Below are 22,802 nucleotides of genomic sequence, written 5' to 3'. Positions count from 1 at the left end.
GGGACAAAGTCATTGTTATGCAAGTCCAAGTCGAGTCGCAAGTCATCAAATTCATGACTCGAGTCTGACTCGAGTCCAAGTCACATGACTCGAGTCCACACCTCTGACAGTAATAAAACACTACACGATACACTATACTACACACAACACTGTATACACTACAGTCCTATACACTAAACACGACACTAATATACACGACACACTACACGACGATACACTACACCCGACACTACTAAACACGACACTACTTTAGTTTACACTATATACTACAATAAAGTACTTTACACTACACGACTATACACTACACTACTACACAGGACACTACTATACACTGCACTACTACACAAAAGGTCCTGGCGAGGATTATTCAACATTGCCTTGCCAGGCACGCTGAGAAGAGGCTTGCGGAGCCCCAATGATTCCATATTATCTGTCCGTCTGCTACAGCAGAGGTATAAGGAATTCCAACAGGACCTACATCTCTGCTTTATTGACCTGGTCAAGGCCTATGATACCATCAATAGGCCTGGGCTCTGGGTTGTTCTTCGTGTTTCGGAGTCCCTGACTCTCTGCTCACAATCATTAAGGGCCTTCATGATGGTGAGCGGGTAAAACTACGTGGCCGGGAGTCGGAACCATTCCCTGTACACCTTGGGGTGCGACAGGATGTCCTCTGGCTCCCACATTATTTAACATCTATTTCGACCACATAGTTCGTGAAGCCTTCAATAGCTGTACTGGAGGAATCTCCATCTGGTACAGATACAATAGGAGGCTGATCGATGCCTGGGTGCGGTCAAAGAATGGCTCCCTCTTGGTCAACTATGCTATGTACGCCGATGATCTGGTGATTGCTGCTCACTCAGAGGAGATGTTGGAGGCGCTGCTGCTGAACTGCGCTGCTGCAGGGAGTAGAGGTGGTGCATCAGCCGGTCATCTCAGTCAGTGAACCCATGGCACCTGGGTGTGTAACGTGACCTCCTGCCTCCGGGTGTTCAACACTTCATGTGGCCTTAAAGTGCACTTAGCCTGGCACAAGTGCCATGGTGACGTCACCACCACTTAGTGGAAAATGCCAGTTGTTGTTGTGTGGGTGTGTGTCTGGGGAGCGGTAGCGTAGTGGTTAGCGCACTGCGCTACGAACCTGGCGACCTGGGTACGATTCCCGCTCACGGCCAACACCAGTTACGATTATTTGAACTGGTACTGGGCCTCCCCTAGGTCACCTTCAAATGAATACCTGGTGAGGTGTGGAAACATCACCACTGGGGAGACAAAGGCGGACGGGAGTGGTCCTGGCCACCCACCCCCTTGGTGTGCCATTCCGGTCTTCATAGGTGCTCGCTAACAGAACTTGCCCCAAAAGTCTGTTACATGCTAAACGGGGGACCTTTGTGTTTTTTTTGTAGGTGTGTGTAGGTGTATGAGTGTGTGCATGTACCCATATCCACCCATGGTGGTGAACATCTCGTGCGAGGGGAACTGCCGGTGGACGTCTCTCTCGATCGCCTCCACCCAACGCCGGTCGCCCGGCGCAGACGCAAGCTCCTGCGGAGACACCAAGGATAGAGTGGACAGCTGAGTGGAGGACAGAGTGGACAGCTGAGTGGAGGACTGAGTGGACAGCTGAGTGGAGGACAGAGTGGACAGCTGAGTGGAGGACAGAGTGGACAGCTGAGTGCACAGCTGAGTGGACAGCTGAGTGGAGGACTGATTGAACAGCCCAGTGGACAGCTGAGTGGACAGCTGAATGAAGGACTAAGTGGACACCACCGCTCCCCATGATATACACAGACACAAATATACAACAACAATAATTGCTGTTTGCCACTAAGTGGCGGTGACATCACTATGGTGCTTGTGCCAGGCCATGTGCACTCTAAGGTTACGTGAAGTGTTGATTGCCTGCTGGTAGGAGATCACGGGACAGTCCCAGGTGCCATTGGTCGACTGACTGAGATGACTGGCTGATGCACCACTTGTGCCCACTGCTGTGCCAATTTGCTGTATTTTAGCCACTCAGCACTCTGCTCGTCATTGGGAGCATCGCTCCTCTTTCCTCCGCTGTTGCTGGAGGGCGACAGCCTCCAATTGCCCATCAGCAGCGTATTTCACGAGCCTCCTCCACAGAGGCCGATCTTGATACAGCTGATACCACTCTTTGGCAAGTCCACTCATCTCCATATACTCTCGTACAGCATTAGTCCATCTCTACTCTAGCCCATGCCGTGCCCATTTATCCCCCTTTATTCGGCCAAACGAAAGCTATTTGGGCATGCTGTGGCTGGGCATGGGGGCTACATGACCCAGCCAACACAGCCTATAAGCGCAAAGATCCCCCGTATAGCCTGAACAGACTGTTGGGGAAAGTGCTGTTAGCAAGCACCTATGAAGGCAGGCACTGTGGCACACGAGGGGGTGGGTTGCCAGCATCACGCCCGGCCGCCTTTGTTTCCCAAGTGGCAATGTTACACATCACACCAAGTACTCATTTGAGTCTGAGTCGACCTAGGGGAGACCCAGGACCGGTTCAGATACTCGTCACTGGTTTTGGCCGTGAGTGGGAATCGAACTTGAGACACTGGGTTCGTAGCGCAGCATGCTAACCGCTACACGCACACAGGTACGTACACACACACACACGTACGTACACACACACACACGCACGCATGCTCACGTCACCTGGAACTTTCCCGGATTCCGTTGCATGCGAGTCCTGGCTCCCGTCATAAAGAGCCAAACACGCGCCCGCAGAGAGTTGGGCACTCCCAGTCTGCAGAGTTCACGAACCTGTACAGACACAGAGACAAAGATCCCCCGTGTGGCCTCAACAGTCCTGTTGGGGCAAGAGCTGTTTAGTACGCACACATGTTGTGGGTTGACTCTCCAACTCGCAACCGGTTAGTGCTCAACTAGTAACGAATTGGTACGTTTTGCTTACGTGACAAACCTTACTAATCGGCCGTGTCGGGTGGTGGCGGGTTTATCAACACAACATTTATATTTACGCAATCTAACCTAATTAAAAAACCCCTCTATTATGGATAATATGGGTTGCGAAAGCCTACATGTTAAACTGCTGTTAGTAGTGAGTAGCAGCGAATACGTATACACTGACACACACACGCAGAGTCAAAGATCCCCCGTTCAACCTTAAGAGACTGTTGGGGCAAGTGCTGTTGATAGCGCGTAGCACGCACCTATGTACACACTGACACACACTCACACACAGAGACAAAGATCCTCAATGTAGCCTCTACAGACCTGTTGGGGCAAGTGCTGTTAGTAGCGAGTAGTGTCTATGTACACACAAACACATAAAGATTCCCCGTGTAGCCTTAATAGACTGTTGGGGCAAGTTCTGTAAGTAGCGAGTAGCAGCACCTATGTACACACTCACACACATACAAAGATCCCCCGTTTAGCCTCAACAGTGCTGTAGAGGCAAGTGCTGTTAGCGAGCAGCACCTATAAAGGCCGGCACTGTGGCACACGAGGGGGTGAGTTGCCAGCATCACGCCCGGCCGCCTTTGTTTCCCTAGTGGCGATGTTTACTACACAATGCACCAGGTATTCATCTGAGGCTGAGTCGACCTTGGGAAGGCCCAAGACTGGTGCAGATAATTGTCACTGGTGTTGGCCGTGAGCAGGAATCAAACTCGGGTTCGTAGCATGGCGCGCTAACTGCTACACTACCGCTCCCCACATACCTATACACCGACTCACCCACACACTTATCCTTTCACTCACACACTCACTCACTCATGCATTCACTCACACACGCTCCCACCCAGTCATCCACTCAACAACTCACTCACCCATTAATTCACTCACTCACTAACTTACCCACCCACCCACACACTCACCCACTCACCCACTCAAGTATTCACTCATCATCAGCCCACCTCTCCTCTCTCTCCCACTCACTCACTCGCTCACTCACCCACCCACTCACAAACTCACCAACCCACCCACCCACTCGCTCACCTACTCACCCACCCCCACTCACCCACTCACCCACCCCCACTCACCCACTCACCCACCCCCACTCACCCACCCCCACTCACCCACCCCCACTCACCCACCCCCACTCACCCACCCCCACTCACCCACCCCCACTCACCCACCCACCCACAGACCCACCCCTTCAGGGTGTGCTTCACCCTCACCTTGCCAGGCCGAGCGCCCATCCACCCGTCCCAGTCGGAGAGGACTCTGAGCCACTGAACTTCCCTCTCCCTCACCAACTCCACCGGAACCTCCTCCACCTCCTCCTCCACCTCTTCCTCCTCCTGCTGCTGCCTGCATTTCACTTGCAGGTCATCATCATCGTTTACATAATCTCGATTGACAACTTGTTTCTTTAGAACTGTTTAGTTTGGTTTGGCTATGTACGGTGCCAAAGAAGTTCAACGTATACACACACACTACTATACACTACACACTATTATAAAACTACTACATTATACACTACACTACTATACATTTCTACACAATACACTACACTACCATACAATACACTATATACTACACATTACTATAAACTATACACTACACACTATTATACACTACACATTACTACACACAATTACACTATACACTACTATACAATACACTATATACTACACTATGACACACTACACTACTGCACACTACTATAAATGACACTACTACACACTACACTTCGATACACTACTATAAACTACACTACTATACACTATACTATACACTACTATACAATACACGACTATACACTATACTATAAACTACGATCCAATACACTATACACTACACTGCTATATATTCCTACTAGCGGTAAGTACCCGGTGTTGCCCGGGCAAAAAAGACAGACACACACATCGACCTACACACACAGACATTGACCCACACACACAGACATCGACTTTAGATACACACACATGGAGTTACACACACATGGAGTTACACACACACATGGACTAACACACACATGCGTAATGGTTCGATAGAGGCACATACACTCATGTGGAGGCAACACTATTTATTTAATACAACTGCAACACAACTGCAACACACCCTACACATAAGGTGGTGACCACCGTCCTACTCTCACTAATACTCGGGTACTACTTGGCGTGGCCAAGCCAGGAGGACTTCTGCTTGGCCACGATGACTGGAGGCTTCTTTCATCAGAGTCTTCAAACGACGGCTTCATCCCAGGCACCAACAGCCCAGCTCTGCGCGCTCAGCCCACTGATAAACCTCTCCGGCGTGGTCGGCCAGACCTTGACCACACCCCCCTTCTCGAACCCACGAGAAGGCTCCACTCCCTGACCACGTGACCCCCAGGGTCCGCGGACCCCTCTTGAATCCGGTCACGTGTCCAGCCGGGGTCACTCGAAGTGCCACGGCCTGACACAACCCCCATGGCACCCGTCAACAGCCTCCATACCGAACAGGCAGTGACGCCACGCATACAGACCCAACATGGCAGTGATGTCATGTGTATACAGACCTGACACAGTAGTGACGTCATATGTCACTACACATGCACCTACACACACACACAAAGAAATGGACTTACACACTCTCATGGAGCCACACACACATGGACTGACACACACAAACACATCGACTCACACACACACATGAACGTACACACACACACACAAAGAAATGGACTAAGACGCTCACATGGAGCCACACACACACATCGACTCACATGCACACATGTACTTAGACAGACATAAATATTAAGAAATGTACTATTTAAATTGTAAAATCTTAGTTGTCTACGCAAACACTAAACACGCACACACAACAACCGCCATTCGACACTAAGTGGCGGTGACGTGACCACGATGTTTGTGTCAGGCTATGTGCACCTTGAGGCCACGTGAAGTGTCGAACGCCCGCTGGCAGGTCACGGGCAGACCCAGGTGCCACGGGTCGACTGAGATGAGTGGCTGATGCACCACCTTTGCCGCCTACTGTGCCAACTTGCTGTACTTTAGCCACCCGGCACTCCGCTCGTTGTTGTGAGCGTCGCTCCTCCGCCCTCCGTTGTTGCTGGAGGGTGACTGCCTCCAACTGCCCAGCAGCGTCCTTCACGAGCCTCCTCCACAGAGGCCGATCTTGACACCACTGGTACCAGTCATCGGCAAGTCCACTCAGCTCCACATCCTCCCGTACCACATCACTCCATCTCTTCTCTAGCCCATGCTGCACCCGTTTAGCCGCATAAAAGATGTTTAGGCATGCCGTGACTTGGCATGCGGGCTACATGGCACAGCCAACGCAGCCTTGCCTGCCGGAGGAGCTCACCGATGGGACTTTGTCCAGATCTTTCAAGGATTTGTGAGCTCCTCAGACAATCCAGCCTGGTTAAACCCAGGATGGATCGTAGGCAGGCCAGCCTAAATGTTTCTAACCAGCGAAGATGTTCCATTAGGGGGGTCCACGTTTCGCAAGCGTAGAGAAGGGAGGGAATGACTGTGGCCGAGAAGACCTGAAGCTTCGTGCAGAGCGACAGACCAGGTAGCTTCCACACAGCGTTACGCAACCGATGAAATGATAATGCTGCTCGACTGATTTGGAGCGAGACCTCTGCTGTTAAACCGGAGCCGGTCATAAGCACACTGCCCAGATATGGGAAACTCTCCACTCTCTCCACAACTGCCCCATCACCAATTGGGAGTTTAGGGGGTGGAGTGTCCGATGGTACAAAATACCCTGGCAGGTGCTTAGTTTTGGTGGGGCTGATGGTAAGGCCCCACCTCTTAGTGGCAAGCTCCAGGTTTAGCAGCAGTGCCTCCAAATCCTGAGCAGCGATTACCAGATCATCGGCATACATAACATGGTTGAAAAATAGGAAGCAATCCCTTGACCGCACCCGGGCATCGATCAGCCTCCCATTATATCTGTACCAGATGGAAATTCCTCCAGTACAGCTATTGAAGGCCAAAATAGATGTTAAATAATGTGGGAGCCAGAGGCCATCCCTGTCGCACCCCAAGGTGTACATGGAATGGCTCCAACTCCCGGCCACGTAGTTTTACCCAGGCCCGCTCACCATCATGAAGGTCCTTAATGATCGTGAGCAGAGGGTCACGGACACCGAAAGCACGAAGAACAACCCAGAGCGCAGGCCTACTGATGGTCTCATAGGCCTTGACCAGGTCAATAAAGCAGAGATGTCGGTCTTGTTGGAATTCCCTACACCTCTGCTGTAGCAGACGGACAGAAAATATGGCATCCGTGCAGGACCGCCCTTTCCTGAAACCACATTGAGGCTCTGCAAGCCTCTCCTCAGCGTGCCTAGCAAGGCAATGTTGAATAATCCTTGCCAGGACCTTTCCCGGCACACTGAGGAGTGAGATGCCCCTGTAGTTGTTATAGTCCGTGCGATCCCCCTTCTTAAAAAGGGGGACCACCAGGGCATCCTTTAAGTACTGCGGAACCCATCCAGTGGTCCAGACTGTTGTTATGATGTCATGTAGGGCAGTCTGTGCACAAACGCCACCCTCCCTCAGTATTTCGCTTGGGAGATCATCTCTGACCGGTGCCTTTCCTGGTCTCAGACTCTGGATCGCCTTTAGTACTTCCTCAACAGATGGTACCTCAGCCAGCCACTCACAGGGGGTGACTTCTTCAAATATTTGGGCACTGCAGCCTCCGCAGGGTTATCCCCACTTTGTCCCACGATGTTTCCCATGTCGAGGGATTTCCCCTCCCCTAGGACTTCACAGAAATGCTCAGGAAATCTGCAAATCTGTTCCTGGGGGTCGGATATTGGATTGCCGTGGTGAGGCCTAGTCCCGTGCAGAGCCCCCCGTCCTCGCCTAGAGTGCGCAGCCGGCCAAGGTGTCATCTTGGCAGGCTGAGGATTGGCCGCTCACCCCGGCCGCGCTACAATAATACTATGTAAGCGCTATAATAATATCTAGGGGCTCTATAGTAGTAACAGGACGCATTGGGGTGGGGTGGGGAGAAGAGGACATCACTGTGAACAAACAACCTCAGCGTTTTGTGTGTTTTAGTTGCATGTTTAACGCGAATGAAAATTTGTGCCGATCGTGTGTGGGTTGCTCGGGGCTAACCGTGATGAACATTGTGCGCATACACAGTTTGCTGCGTTGTGTCACCTCGAGCGGTGAAGGGAAATAAATAAATGTGTAACGAATTTTATAAATATATAACTTGCAAAAAAGCGCTATTTAAACGAATTTCAAGGTGACGGACGGGAAAAGGAAATAGCACTTTCCAACCGCGGGGCTTACGGCGTGGTACCTGGACAATTATTTTCACATAAACCCCACCGTTTGAGAGCCAAATCCCTCGCAAGCGCGCGTGCGCAGACAGATGGACGGACGGACAGAAAATGAATTTCATAGGTAAGAGAATACATACACTACACTGCTACACACTACACCACTATACACTACACTACTACACACGGCACGACTAAACACTATGCACTACACTACAATACACTACACTTACGATACACTACACTACTACACACTGCACTACTATACACTACACTATTAAACAATACACCAGGGGTCCTCAAACTACGGCCCGCGGGCCACATGCGGCCCGCCGAGGACATTTATCTGGCCCATGGTCACTAATTGGGCTGCGCTTGTGAGCACTAATTGGGCTGCGCTGGTGAGCACTAATTGGGCTGCGGTGGTGAGCACTCATTGGGCTGCGGTGGTGGGCACAGATTGGGCTGCGGTGACGAGCACTGATTTGGCTGCGCTGGTGAGCACTGATTGAGCTGCGGCGGTGGGCACTGATTGAGCTGCGGCGGTGGGCACTCATTGGGCTGCGCTGGTGAATGGTTCAATGGGCCAATTGACTGGACTTGCCCCCCAGGCCTAAGGCTGCCAGCCCTCCCCTGGCTGCGCTTGACTGGCTCTCCCTCCCTCAGCTCCCTCACTTGCCCCTCGGCTCCACTCCCAGTGATATTCCTGTGTGCTGGGGATGTACTGCGATCTGTGAACAAAACTGCAGGTGTAATTAACTTTTTAATGGCACCCGCACCAGTGTGAGCCTGGGGTAAAAGCGGAGTTCCCCCAATCAGACTGCATTGATGGGCAGTGCAGTCTGTATGTCTCTGTGTGGGCAAAGTTATTGCTGGGAAATTGTTTTTGTAGCGCTGTATATATATTGGTATTTTACTAATAGCAATTTTGACTCCCTAGGAAACTGATGTCAAGAAAGAGAAAAATTGACTCGGAGTGTAGGATATTCAAAGAACAGTGGACTTATGATTACTTTTTCATGCAGTACAAGGAAAGAGCTGTGTGTCTGATATGCCAGAATATAGTGTCTGTATTCAAAGAATACAATTTACGTCGACACTATAAAACTCAACATAAAGATAAATATGATTGTTTGGTCGGAGAAGTGAGAAAAGATAAAATATTAAAACTGAAAAATACATTAACAACTCAGCAAAATACTTTTGTGAAGTAGAAGCAGCTAAATATTTCATCACTGCGAGCAAGTTTTCAAGTTGCCAAGCTAATAGCGTGCACTGGCAGACCATTCGTGGAGAATTTGTTAAAGAATGCCTTCTTTCTGTTGCCAAAGAGATGTGTCCAGAGAAGGCCGATTTATTTAGTACAGTGAGTCTTTCAGGACCTACAATTACACGGAGGATTGAAGAAATGGGAGACAATTGCATCAGCATTTGTAAAACTCCACAAAAAAACTTTCCTATTTTTCCTTGGCACTCGACGAAAGCAATGATGTTCGTGATTCTGCACAACTTCTAATTTTTATTCGTGGGATGAATGACTATTTCGAAGTCACAGAAGAGCCTGCTGCACTGCAAAGCATCAAAGGAACAACTACAGGAGAGGATATCTATGAAAAGGTTTGCCAAACTGTGAATCGTTTGGAGCTGAATTGGGCTAAACTAGCGAGTGTGACAACTGATGGTGCTCTTAGCATGGTGGGGTCTAAGAAAGGAGTAATTGCTCGCATTAACCAAGAGATGGACAAACATAACCATTCTCATCCAATAGCCATACACTGCCTCACCCACCAACAAGCGCTGTGTAGTAAATCACTGAAGTGGAACTCTGTTATGAAAATTGTGGTATCTTGTGTTAACTTCATTAGAGCTCATGCACTAAACCACAGACAATTTCCGGAATTTCTGTCTGAACTAAATGTTGACTATGAAGATGTTCTGTACCACACAGAAGTCCGTTGGCTGAGTCGAGGGAGAGTTTTGAAACGTTTCTATGACTTACTTCCACAGATTACAGCTTTTCTGCTTTCAAAAAACAAAGAAGTACCAGAGCTCAATGATGCAGAATGGAAATGGCACCTTGCCTTTCTGACAGATGTAACGGAGCTACTCAACAGTTTCAATGTGCAACTTCAAGGAAAGGGGAAGCTCCTCTGTGATATGCAATCACATGTCAAAGCATTTGAAGTAAAATTAGGCCTCCTCATCAAACAAGTTAAGGAGGAAAACTTCTGCCATCTCCCCACAACTCAAAATCTGTTAGCGGAAAAACCATTGGTTGCAATTCCCAAACAAAACATGTGTGGATTCACTGGAAAAATTGCAAAAGGAGTTCCAATTTAGATTTAAAGAGCTTCATCTCCATGAACAGGAGATACAGCTTTTCCGTAACCCATTTTCTATTGACATTGAAAATGTGGATACAATTTACCAAATGGAACTGGCTGAACTGCAGAATTGTGACTCTCTGAAAGACGCATTCAAGTCAAGCAGCCTTCATAATTTCTATGCATCTCTCCCCTCTGAGACATATCCTCATCTCAGGAACCATGCACTCAAAATGGCAACCATCTTTGGCAGCACTTATGTCTGTGAACAGACTTTTTACAGAATGAAACATTTGAAATCTCCAACCAGATCTAGACTAACGGATGCACACTTGCATCACTTGTTACGACTAGCAGTGACAAATATGGAACCGGACATTGACCATCTCATTAGCCAAAAGCAGGCCCATAGTTCCCATTGAAATACTGGCAAGTTTGTTGATTTAACTTTACTTGTTCTTCATTTTAAATATTGTATTTGTTCCCGATTTGTTTCTTCACTTCAAAATAAGATATATGCAGTGTGCATATGAATTTGTTCATAGTTTTTTTTAACTATAGTCCGGCCCTCCAACGGTCTGAGGGACAGTGAACTGGCCCCCTGTTTAAAAAGTTTGAGGACCCCTGCAATACACTATACACAACTACATTGAGAACTCATCTCTTTAGAACTGCTTCTTGTTGTGTTTAGTTTTCTGTCCTCCCGCACTTCCGATCAGCAAGGTTGGATACGTACGGTGCGGAAGAAGTTCAACATACATGCATATATTCAAGTCACTCTCACTCACTCATTCACACACACTCTCATTCACTCCCACAATCAATCACTCATTCACTCACACGCGCACTCTCACACTCATTCACTCTCATACTTATTCATACACTCACACTCATTCACACACTCACTCTCACACATTCACGCGCGCAATCACACTCATTCAGACATTGACTCGTTCACTCTCACTCATTCGCACTCTTATTCAATCACGCACTAATTCACACACTCACAATATCATTGAATCACTCATTCACACTAACTCATTCAATCACTCTCTCACTCATTCACTCTCACACTAATTCACGCACTCACTCATTGACTCTCACTCATTCAATCACACATTCACTCTCACACTTAATCACTCATTCACGCACACGCGCACTCTCACACTCATTCAATCACTCACGTATTCACTCATATTGATTCACACACTCATTCTCACGCACATTCACTCTCACACTAATTCACTCACTCACATATTGATTCAAACTCTCTCACTCACCGACTCTCACACTCATTCATTCACACCCTCACACTCATTCACTCTCACACCCATTCATTCACACGCGCACTCACTCATTCACTCTCACACTCATTTACTCTCATATCCATTCATTCACACGCGCACACTCATTCACTCTCACACATTCACACGCTCACACTCATTCACTCTCACAATAATTCACTCACTCATTCATTCACACGCGCACTCTCACACTCATTCATTCACACGCACACTCTCACACTCATTTAGTCACACGCTCACAGTCACACTCATTCACTCTCATTTGGCCTGGAAGAGAAACCCGATGAGCTATGAAGCTCTTCAACTCACCCGGGCTTCGTTGTCTCGGCCTCGGCGACCCCGCGCTCCGCCATGGCGCCTCCGCGGGGCCCGAGACTCCAACCCGCCCAGGGAGACGAGGCAAGACCGTGGTCCCGATCGGGGCCTAGTGATTTATTTAGTTTTATTTTAAACCGCCGTCGTGGCCCTTACACAGACTCCCTCTTTTCCCCACGACATATTCGCTTTAATAATAAAACCGTGAAATTGTTGACAATAAAAAAATCGACACGCCTTAACAGAGTTACGGTGGTTTGCAGATATACTTTTTTGCTCAGATTTCTCTCCCATTGGTTCTATTCGCTTCGTATTACATTCGACGTCTATCATATTGGTGACCCGTGTCAGACTCTCGATTGGGAACCCTATCCCCGTGTCTCCCAGTTTTAGTTCTGGATTAAACTAAAATAAATATTTTACAAAGTTAAAAACCTTCTAGCCTATTCTACTAGGCCGCTTACTTCGTCGCCATGACGACCGTCGCTGCCGTAAAGGAGATTCGGCAGCTACTCGCTGTCGTAAAGCGCGTGGGGGTCTGTGGGGGGGGGCTTCATCACATGGGTCACCTGGGGAGGGATGGGGGATTTGACACGTGGGTCCTGTGAGGGGAAATTTGGAATGCGGGGGGGGGATTTGTCACGTGGGTCACCTGGGGGGGGATGGGTGGAGGGGAGATTTGTGACGTAGGTCACCTGGGGGGGAATGAGGGGTATGGGGGATTTGTCACGTGGGGGGGAAGGGGGGGTGTGTCACGTGGGTCACCTGGGGGGGATTTGTCACGTGGGTCACCTGGAAGGGAAAGGGGAATTTGTCACGTGGGTCACCTGGTGGGGGGAAGGGGGGAATGGAGGGGGAGGAAGATTTGTCACGTGGGTCACCGGGAGAGGGAGGGGAAATTTGTCACGTGGGTCACCTGGGGGGGAGGGGGGATGAGGGGAGGGGGGATTTGTCATGTTGGTGCCGTGGGGGGAAGGGGGAGATGGAGAGGGGGATGGTCACGTGGGTTCTCTTGGGGAGGGGGGTGGATCACGTGGGTCCCATGGGAGGAGAGGGGCGGGCCTTGGTCACGTGTGTAACCCCCTCCCCCATCTGTCGCCCATCTGCTGAGCGGATAAAGAGCTCGGGAGATCACGTGACCATCACTCACCCTACCACTCATCCCACCACTCACCCACTCACTCACCCACCCACTCACTCACCCACCCACTCACCCACCTACTCACCCCACCCCCAACTCATTCATTCATCTACGCCTAGCAGATGTCTACCCCCCCCCCCTCAGATAGCTCAATTGGGCATCTGGGCAAAGTGTGGCCCTGCCGCCTTCGTCTCCCCAGTGCTGGATGTGTCATACAACAACCACCGTTCGGTGACGGCACCACGGTGCTTGTGCCGGGCTGGGTGTACTTTACGGCACGTGAAGTGTCGAACGCCAGCTGGCAGGAGGTCACCGGACAGACCTCGGTACCATGGCTTGACTGCTGTGCCAGGCTAGGTGCAGGAGGTCACGGAACAGATCTTGCAGGTACCATGGATTAACGGCTGTGCCAGGTTAGGTGCAGAGGGAAGAGGTCACGGGGCAGACCCAGGTATCATAAATGTACTGCTGTGTCATGCTATGTGCTGGATGAGGTCACGGAACAGATCCTGCAGGTGCCATTGGTTGACTGCTGTGCCAGGCTATGTGCAGGAGGAGGTCACGGGACAAACCCAGGTAGCATAGGTTAACTGCTGTGTCAAGCTAGGTGCAGGAGGAAGAGGTCACGGGACAGACCCAAGTACCATCGGTTGACTGCTGTGCCAGGCTAGCTGCAGGAGGTCACGGGATAGACCCTGTTGGTGCCATGGGTTGACTGCTGTGCCAGGCTAGGTACAACTCGCTGTGTTTTATCGGCCCGGCGCTCCACTCACTGTTGTGAGCGTCGCTCCTCTGCCCTCGGCTGATGCTTGAGGGCAACTGCCTCCAACTGCATAACAACAATAAATACCATCGCATCCATTACATCCATCATCACAACCATCACATCCATCACAACAATTACAACCACAAAGACAAAGCTCACCTGTGTAGCCTTAACAGACTGTTGGTGCAAGTGCTGTTAGTAGCGAGTAGCAGCACATATGAAGGCCGGTATGGCACACGAGGGGGTGGGTGGCCAGCACCACGCCCGGCCGCCTTTGTCTCCCCAGTGGTGATGCTTTTACACATCGTACCAGGTACTCGTTTGAGGCTGAATCGACCTCGGGGAGACCCAGGACCGGTTCAAATAGTCGTCACTGGTGTTGGATGTGAGAGGTAATCAAACTGGGGTGGCAGGGTTCGTAGCGCAGTGCGCTAACGGCGACACTACTGCTCTCCACTCACGCACAAATACACAGACACACATATATACAATACACGTACACACCCGTGTACACATCACACGTACACATCACACGCGCACACACATACACACACACACATGTACACACACGTAACACTCGTACACACACGCGTACACACGTACACACACGTGTACACACACACGTACACAAACGAGCACGCACACGTACACACACACGCGTACACACAGACACGCGTGTGTGAATGGGAGAGGGGAGGAGTTGCCATCAGCTGTGTTTGCTGATTCTTCTGTGCCTCTGCACCGGTCTGTGTGTGTGTTATTGTGTCATTGTGTGTGTCACTTCCAGTGTGTGTGTCAGCGTCTTCGTGTGTGTGAGTGTCAGTATCTGTGTGTGTGTCAGTGTGTGTGTCAGTTTGTGTCAGTGTCTTTGTGTGTGTCAGTGTCTTTGTGCGTGTCAGTGTGTATGCACGTGTGTGTTTCTTTGTGTCAGTCAGTGTGAGTGTTAGTGGTTAGTGCGTTAGTGTATGTGTGTGTGTCAGTGTGTTAGTGTCAGTGTGTGTGTCAGTTTGTGTGTGTATGTGTGTCTTTGTGTCAGTGTCTGTGTCAATGTGTGTGTCAGTGTGTTCGTTTATTTGCCTTTATGTAAGTGTGTGTGTGTGGGGAGCGGTGCCGTAGTGGTTAGCGCACGGCCAACACCAGCGACGATTATCCGAACCGGTTCTGGGCTTGCCCTAGGTCGACTCAACCTCAAATGAGTACAGAGTGCTGTGTGTCAGCTTCGCTACTAGGGAGACAAAGGCGGCCGGGCGTGGTGCTGGCCACCCACCCCCTCGTGTGCCGTGCCGGCCTTCATTGGTGCTCGCTAACATCACTTGCCCCTACAGTTTGTTAAGGCTAAATGGGGGATCTTTGTCTTTGCGTGTCAATATGTATGTGTACTGACACACACACACATACACACTGACACAAACATAAAGAAACACACACTGACAATGACACACACTCACATGCACTGACACACATTGACACACACAGACACACACACAGACAAAGACACACACATGCAAAGAGACACACACACTGAGACACACACTGACCCACTTTCACACGCACACAGACACTGACACACACAAAGACACCTCCATTGACACACACACAGACAGTGTCACACACACTGACACACACGCACACACTGAAACTCCATCTCCCCTGAACCCCCCCCCGCTCCCCCCACGCAGCCCGAGGCGGGGCGCACAATGCGCATGCGCCGCGCTGTCCACGGCCCGCGGTGCTGAATCCGCGCAGGGTCTATCAGTGTCTCTCTGTGTCTCTCCGTGTATCCCCCTGTCTCTTAGTGTATCCCCCTGTCTAGCAGTGTCTCTCATTGTCTCCCCACCACGTCTCCCCTCCGTGTCTCTCCCCGTGTCTCCCCTCCGTGTCTCCCCTCCGTGTCTCTCCCTGTCTCCCAGTGCCTCCCAGTGTCTTCCTCCCCACTGTGTCTCCCCCTGTCTCCCAGTGTCTCTCATTGTCTCACCACCACGTCTCCCCACCACGTCTCCCCTCCGTGTCTCCCCCTGTCTCCCAATCCCTTTCCCCGTGTCTCCCCCTGTCTTCCTCCCCCCGTATCTCCCCCTGTCTCCCGGTGTCTCCTTCCCCCCCTGTGTCTCCCCCGTCTCCCAGTGTTTCTCTCCCCCCTGTGTCTCCCCCTGTCTCCCAGTGTCTCTGATTGTCTCCCCTCCGTGTCTCCCCTCCGTGTCTCCCTCTGTCTCCACGCGTCTCCCGGGCTCTGCCTCTGCGTCTCCTCGTGTCTCCGGCTTTCCGGTAAGCCTCACTCTTTGTCCACGCGCAGATGGTGGTGATGGTGAGGGTAGTTGTGGTGGTGATTTTGGTGATGGTAGTGCTGATGGTGGAGGTGTTAGTGATGGTGGTGGTGATATTGTTGATGGTGGTGATGGTGGTATCGATGGTGGTGGTGATGGAGGTAATGAGGGTGATGGTGATGATGGTGGTGGCGGTGGTGATGTTGGTGATGCGGTTGTGTTTCGGCTGTTGTGGTTGTTATAGTGATGGTTGCGGTGGTTGTGATAATCTATTGCTTTCACGTAACAAAGGCAAAGCTCCCCCAGGTAGCCTACACGGTGATGTAGTCAAGTGCTGTTAGTAGCGAGAAGCAGCAGCGCCTATGAAGGCCGCTACTGTGGTACACACAGAGGGGGGTGGGTGGTACAGTACCACGATGCACCCCAAGCCTAGCCACCTTTGTCTCCCCCTATGCCGATGTTTAATAGCAGTGAATGGGGGTGGAGTACAAAGAAATAAATCTCCCGTATAGCCTGAACAGACTGTTGGGGCGGGCGCTGTTAGCGAGCACCCACCAAGGCCGGCAATGTGGCACACAAGGGGGATAGGTGGCCAGCACCATGCCCGGCCGCCTTTGTCTTCCCAGTGGTCATGCTTTTACACATCGCACCAGGTACTCATCTGAGGCTGAGACGACCTAGGGGAGGCCCGGGAACGGTTTAAATACTCGTCACTGGTGTTGGCTGTGAGCGGGAATCGAAGTCGGGTCGCCAGGTTCGTTGCGCTGACCGCTACCACGCACTAACGTCACGTGACCCCCACCCCCATTTCAAGCCGAGTGGACCTAGGGGTGGTACCCCCCCCCACAACCCCCCACTAGTCCCCCCCCTTCCCTCCCCCATCCTGACCCCCCGCCATATGGATTAGCGGGGAGCTTGCGTGGACAACGCCGAGGTCGACTAACTGGACATCTGTGAGTGAAGAGCTTTACAGATCATCGGATTGCTCACCTACAGTATAAAATAAATATTCCGAAATATGGCGGGAGTCAGGTGATTTTTTATGTTATTTATATTATAATAACATATAAATTATTATTTTACTATTATCGGGATATTTGTTTATATCGCAGCAGGGGAAATCCGATTATTTGTAAAGCTCTTTGTAGCGTGCGCGGACTGGTCCCAGAACGTTACAACACAAACACAACAATACACAAACCATACACAAACAATACACACTACACAATACACACTACACAAGCACAATACACACAATACACAACACAATACGCACTACACAATACACAGTACACAAACACAATGCACACTGTAATATAACGCACAATACAATACACAGACAATGCACAAACAATACAGAACATACACAACACAATACACAAACACAATTCACAAAACACACCCGAATAAAGGTAAAAAGAAAATCAGAAGCAAAATCGCTCACGACAAATTTTCACGCACAAATAATAAAAAAAAATAATCACAAAATAATAAAAAAAATAATCACAAAATAGTCAAAAAATAATCACAAGATAAAAAAAATAGTAAAAACAAATATTTTTTTAAATAGTCAAAAGATGTTTTAAAATGTATAATAAATGTTATGAAAATAATTTAAAAAACAGTAATACAATTTTATTTTTTTTGTCACAAAATAATAAAACCAATAAATAATAATGTATCAAACACATCGAAAAATTGTCAAAAAAATATATTTTTCAAACTTAATAAATAAAAATGCTATAAAAAAATTGCCTAATGTATCAAAAATTAAAACATGTTACAAAATATTAAACAATACTTCAAAATATAATAAAATAATTATCACAAAATGATTAAAAAAACTAATCATTCGCCTGAGGTGATTCACTTTACTACTATTATTTATCGTTTCAGAAGCTACCCTGGCCCCTGTCACGCATTATAAGCTCCACAAAAGCGGCTTAGAGTGGGGTCACGTGGATCTGGCATCATCAACAGCAGCATCAGCAGCAGTGTCATCAGCAGCAGTACCATCAGCCGCAGTATCAGCATCAGCAGCATCATCAACAGCAGCAGCAGTATCATCATCAGCGACATCAGCAGTATCATCAGCAGCATCATCAGCAGCAGTATCATCATCATCAGCAGCAGTATCATCAGCAGCAGTATAATTATCAGCATCATCAGCAGCATTATCATCAACAGCAGCAGCATCAGCAGAATCCTGAGCATCACCAACATCAGCATCATCATCAGCAGAATCGTCAGCGGTAGCATCATGAGCATCATCAGCAGCAGCATCATCATTAAAAGCAGCAGCTACAGCATCACCAATTTTCACTCGCAGAAATACAAAGATCCCCCGTGTAGCATTAACGGACTGTTGGGGCAAGTGCTGTTAGTAGCGATTAGTAGCGCTTATGAAGGTCGGCACTGTGGCACACGAGGGGGAGGGTGGCCAGCACTACGCCCGTCCGCCTTTGTCTCCCAAGTGGCGATGTTTACTATACACCGCACCAGGTACTTATTTGAGGCTGAGTAGACCTAGGGGAGGCCCAGGACCGGTTCAGATAATCGTGACTGGTGGTTATGGCCGTCAGCGGGAATCGAACTCGGGTCGCCGGGTTAGTAGCTGCACTACTACTGACACAACAACAACAACCGACATTCGCCACTAAGTGGCGGTGACGTCACCACGACGCTTATGCCAGGCTATGTGCACCTTGAGGCCACGTGAAGTGTCGAACGCCCGCTGGCAGGAGGTCACGGGGCAGACCCAAGTGCCACGGATCGACTGACTGAGATGAGTGGCTGATGCACCACCTGTGCCCCCTACTGTGCCAACTTGCTGTGCTTTAACCACCCGGCGCTCCGCTCGTTGTTGTGAGCGTCGCTCCTCCGCCCTCCGTTGTTGTTGGAGGGCGACTGCCTCCAACTGCCCAGCAGCGTCCTTCACGAGCCTCCTCCACAGAGGCCGATCTTGAAACCGCTGGCACCGGTCATTGGCAAGTCCACTCAGTCCCACATCTTCCTGTACCACATCATTCCATCTCTTCTCTAGCCCGTGCCGCGCCCGTTTAGCCCCCTCGATCTGGCCGAATAAAAGCTGTTTAGGCATGCGGTGGCTTGGCATGCGGGCTACATGGCCCAGCCAACGCAGCCTTGCCTGCCGGAGGAGCTCACCGATGGGACTTTGTCCAGATCTTTCAAGGATGTGTGAGCTCCTTACACAACCCAGCCTGGTTAAACCCAGCATGGATCGTAGGCAGGCCAGCCTAAATGTTTCTAACCGGCGAAGATGTTCCATTCGGGGGGTCCACGTTTCGCAAGTGTAGAGAAGGGAGGGAATGACTATGGCGGAGAAGACCCGAAGCATCGTGCGGAGCGACAGACCAGGTAGCTTCCACACAGCGTGACGCAACCGATGAAAAGATATTGCCGCTAGACTGATTCGGAGTGAGACCTCTGCTGTTAAACCAGAGCCGGTCATGAGCACACTGCCAAGGTATGGGAAACTCTCCACTCCCTCCACAAATGCCCCATCACCGATTGGGAGTTGTGGGGATGGAGTGTCCGATGGTACAAAATACCCTAGCAGGTGCTTAGTTTTGGTGGGGCTGATGGTAAGGCCCACCTCTTGGTGGCAAGCTCCAGGTTTAGCAGCAGCGCCTCCAACTCCTCCTCTGAGTGAGTAGCAATCACCAGATCATCGGCATACATAACATGGTTGAGCAATATGGAGCCATTTCTTGACCGCATCCGGGCATCGATCAGCCTCCCATTATATCTGTACTAGATGGAAATTCCTCCGGTACAGTTATTGAAGGTCTCACGAACTACGTGGTGAAAATAGATGTTAAATAATGTTGGAGCCAGAGGTCATCCCTGTTGCACCCCAAGGTGTAGAGGGAATGGCTCCGACTCCCGGCCACGTAGTTTTACTCAGGCCCGCTCACCATCATGAAGGTCCTTAATGATCGTGAGCAGAGGGTCAAGGACTCCGAAAGCACGAAGAACAACCCAGAGCCCAGGCCTACTGATGGTATCATAGGCCTTGACCAGGTCAATAAAGCAGAGATGTAGGTCTTGTTGGAATTCCCTCCACCTCTGCTGTAGCAGACGAACAGAAAACATGGCATCCGTGCAGGACCGCCCTTTCCTGAAACACAGACACACACACAGACACACTGGCACACACAGTCACACTCACACACAAGCTCACACACATATACACACACACACTGACACCCACACTGACACACACACTGACACACACACTGACAAAGATCCCCCGTATAGCCTTAACATACTGTGGCGGCAAGTGCTATTAGTGAGCACCTATGAAGGCCGGAACAGTACACGAGGGGGTGGGTGGCCAACACCACGCCCGACCGCCTTTGTCTCCCCAGTGGCGATGTTTACACACCGCACCAGGTACTCATTTTGAGGCTGAGCCGACCGAGGGGAGGCCCGGTTCAGATAATCGTCAATGGTGGTGTTGGCCATGATCGGGTATCGAACCCGGGTTGCCGGGCTTATAGCGCATCGCGCTCACCGCTACACTACCACTCCCCACTCAAAGACACACACACACACTGACACACACAGGCAAAAGCCACACACACACTGACACACAGAGACAAAAGACACACACACTGACACACGAAAACACTGACACACACACTGACACACACAAACACTGACACACACTGACACACACAAACACTGACACACAAACACACAGTGACACACGCAAACACACAGTGACACACACACTCCCTCTCGCAGGCTCCCAATGACGAGGGAAGGTCACCGCCTCTGTGCTGTACGCAGCTCGCACGCTCAGACACAGACAAACCTCCCCCAGGTAGCCTCCACAGTGCGGTAGGGGCAAGTGCTGTTAGTCGCGAAAAGAAGCAGTGCCTATGTACACACACAGACAAAGCTCCCCCAGGTAGCCTACACAGGGTTGTCGGGACAAATGCTGTGAGCAGCGAATATCTGTAGTGCCTATATACACACACCCAGACAAAGCTCCCACGTGTAACCTCCAGAGACTGTAGGGGCAAGTGCCGTTAGTAGCGAGTAGCAGCAGTCCCTATGTGCACACTTGCACACGGACAAAGATTCCCCAGGTAGCCTACACAGTAATGTAAGGGCAAGTCCTGTTGTAGCGAGTAGCAGCGCCTATTAAGGCCGCCACAATGGCACACGAGGGGGTGGGTGGCGAGCACCACCCCTAGCTCGGCCGCCTTTGTCTTCCCCAGTGGCACAGACACAGACTCACTCATACACACACTCACTCACCCACGCACCCATTTAATACACTCACCCATTCGATCACTCACCCATTCATACACTCACCCACTCACTCTCCCACCCACTCATCCATTCAATATTTCACCCACTCGTACACTCACCTATCCGTTCACTCACTCACCCACTCACTCACTCACCCAAACTCACACAGACAAAGATCATCCTCACCATCATCACCATCCTCACCATCATCACCATCATCAACACCATCGTCATCATCATCACCATCAACACCATCATCACCATTATCATCACCATGTTCACCATCATCCTCACCATCCTCACCGTTATCCTCACCACCATCTTCATCATCATCACTATCATCACTATCATCATCACCATCCTCACCATCATCCTCACCATCATCCTCACCATCAACACCATCACTATCATCAGCACTATCATCATCACCATCCTCACCATCTTCCTCACCATCCTCACCATCTTCATCACCATCACTATCATCATCACCATCCTCCCAATCCTCACCACTGGACCACCAACACCAACCCGCCTCACCCTCATGAATTATTAATGACATCATTCAATATTCACGACCTCATTTATTATTCACGTTCCTCTCATGAATATTCATGAGGCTCCACTGCCCAGCTGACACGGCACGCACACACACGCGTGCGCGTGTGTGTTTACACGTGTGTGCGTGCGCACGTGTGTGTGTGTTTACACGTGTGTGCGTGTGTTTACACGTGTGTGCGTGCGCACATGTGTTGAGGAGCGGTGGCGCCACCCGCCTCAAAGACCCGACTTCGATTTCCGCTCACAGAGAATTCCTGAATCGGTCCTGGGACTCCCCTAGGTCGACTCAGCCTTGAACGAGTACTTGGTGCGGTGTGTCCAGTATCAACATCGGACACTGGGGGAGACAAAGGCGGCCGGGCGGGCGTGGTGCCTTCATAGGCATTGCTATTGCCGCTGCTCCTCGTTACTAACAGCACTTGCCCCTACAGCCTGATAAGGCGATACGGGGGACCTTTGTGTTCGCTTGTGTGTGTAAATGTGTATATGTGAATTCGATGTGTATTCTAGCAATGTTCTAGAAGGGTCAGAGAGCTGTCCCTGTGTCTCACCCCGTGTTTCAAACCCGTGTCTCTGTGTCTCTCTCTACGTGTATATGTCCC

General features: G+C 50.2%; 2 protein-coding genes across 7 annotated transcripts in view; one reads left to right on the top strand and one right to left on the bottom strand.

The window, feature by feature from the left end:
- Positions 1-12,659, bottom strand: part of LOC144953644 (TBC1 domain family member 10A-like) — a 29,895-nt gene extending 17,236 nt beyond the window's left edge. For 4 of the 5 annotated variants that reach the window (XM_078884232.1, XM_078884233.1, XM_078884234.1 and 1 more), the window contains exons 1-4: positions 12,186-12,659; positions 4,170-4,302; positions 2,683-2,790; positions 1,442-1,548 (exon numbers count right to left, since the gene is read on the bottom strand). In XM_078884232.1, coding sequence (XP_078740358.1) covers positions 1,442-1,548; positions 2,683-2,790; positions 4,170-4,302; positions 12,186-12,229 — 392 coding nt within the window. In that variant the 5' untranslated portion in view covers positions 12,230-12,659. The remainder of the gene's footprint in view (positions 1-1,441; positions 1,549-2,682; positions 2,791-4,169; positions 4,303-12,185) is intronic. The other variant, XM_078884236.1, reaches the window with a different exon arrangement.
- A 3,138-nt stretch (positions 12,660-15,797) lies between these two features.
- The window catches only part of LOC144953623 (uncharacterized), a 64,945-nt gene continuing 57,940 nt past the window's right edge, over positions 15,798-22,802 (top strand). For both annotated transcript variants that reach the window (XM_078884212.1, XM_078884211.1), the window contains exon 1: positions 15,798-16,360. The gene's annotated coding sequence lies outside the window, so the exon portion shown is untranslated. The remainder of the gene's footprint in view (positions 16,361-22,802) is intronic.

This window comes from Lampetra fluviatilis, chromosome 79 (genome assembly GCF_964198595.1).
Source record: "Lampetra fluviatilis chromosome 79, kcLamFluv1.1, whole genome shotgun sequence".
Classification (NCBI taxonomy): Eukaryota; Metazoa; Chordata; class Hyperoartia; order Petromyzontiformes; family Petromyzontidae; genus Lampetra; species Lampetra fluviatilis.
The sequence above is the reverse complement of the archived record's forward strand: the minus strand, read 5'-3'. Positions and strand labels throughout refer to the sequence as shown.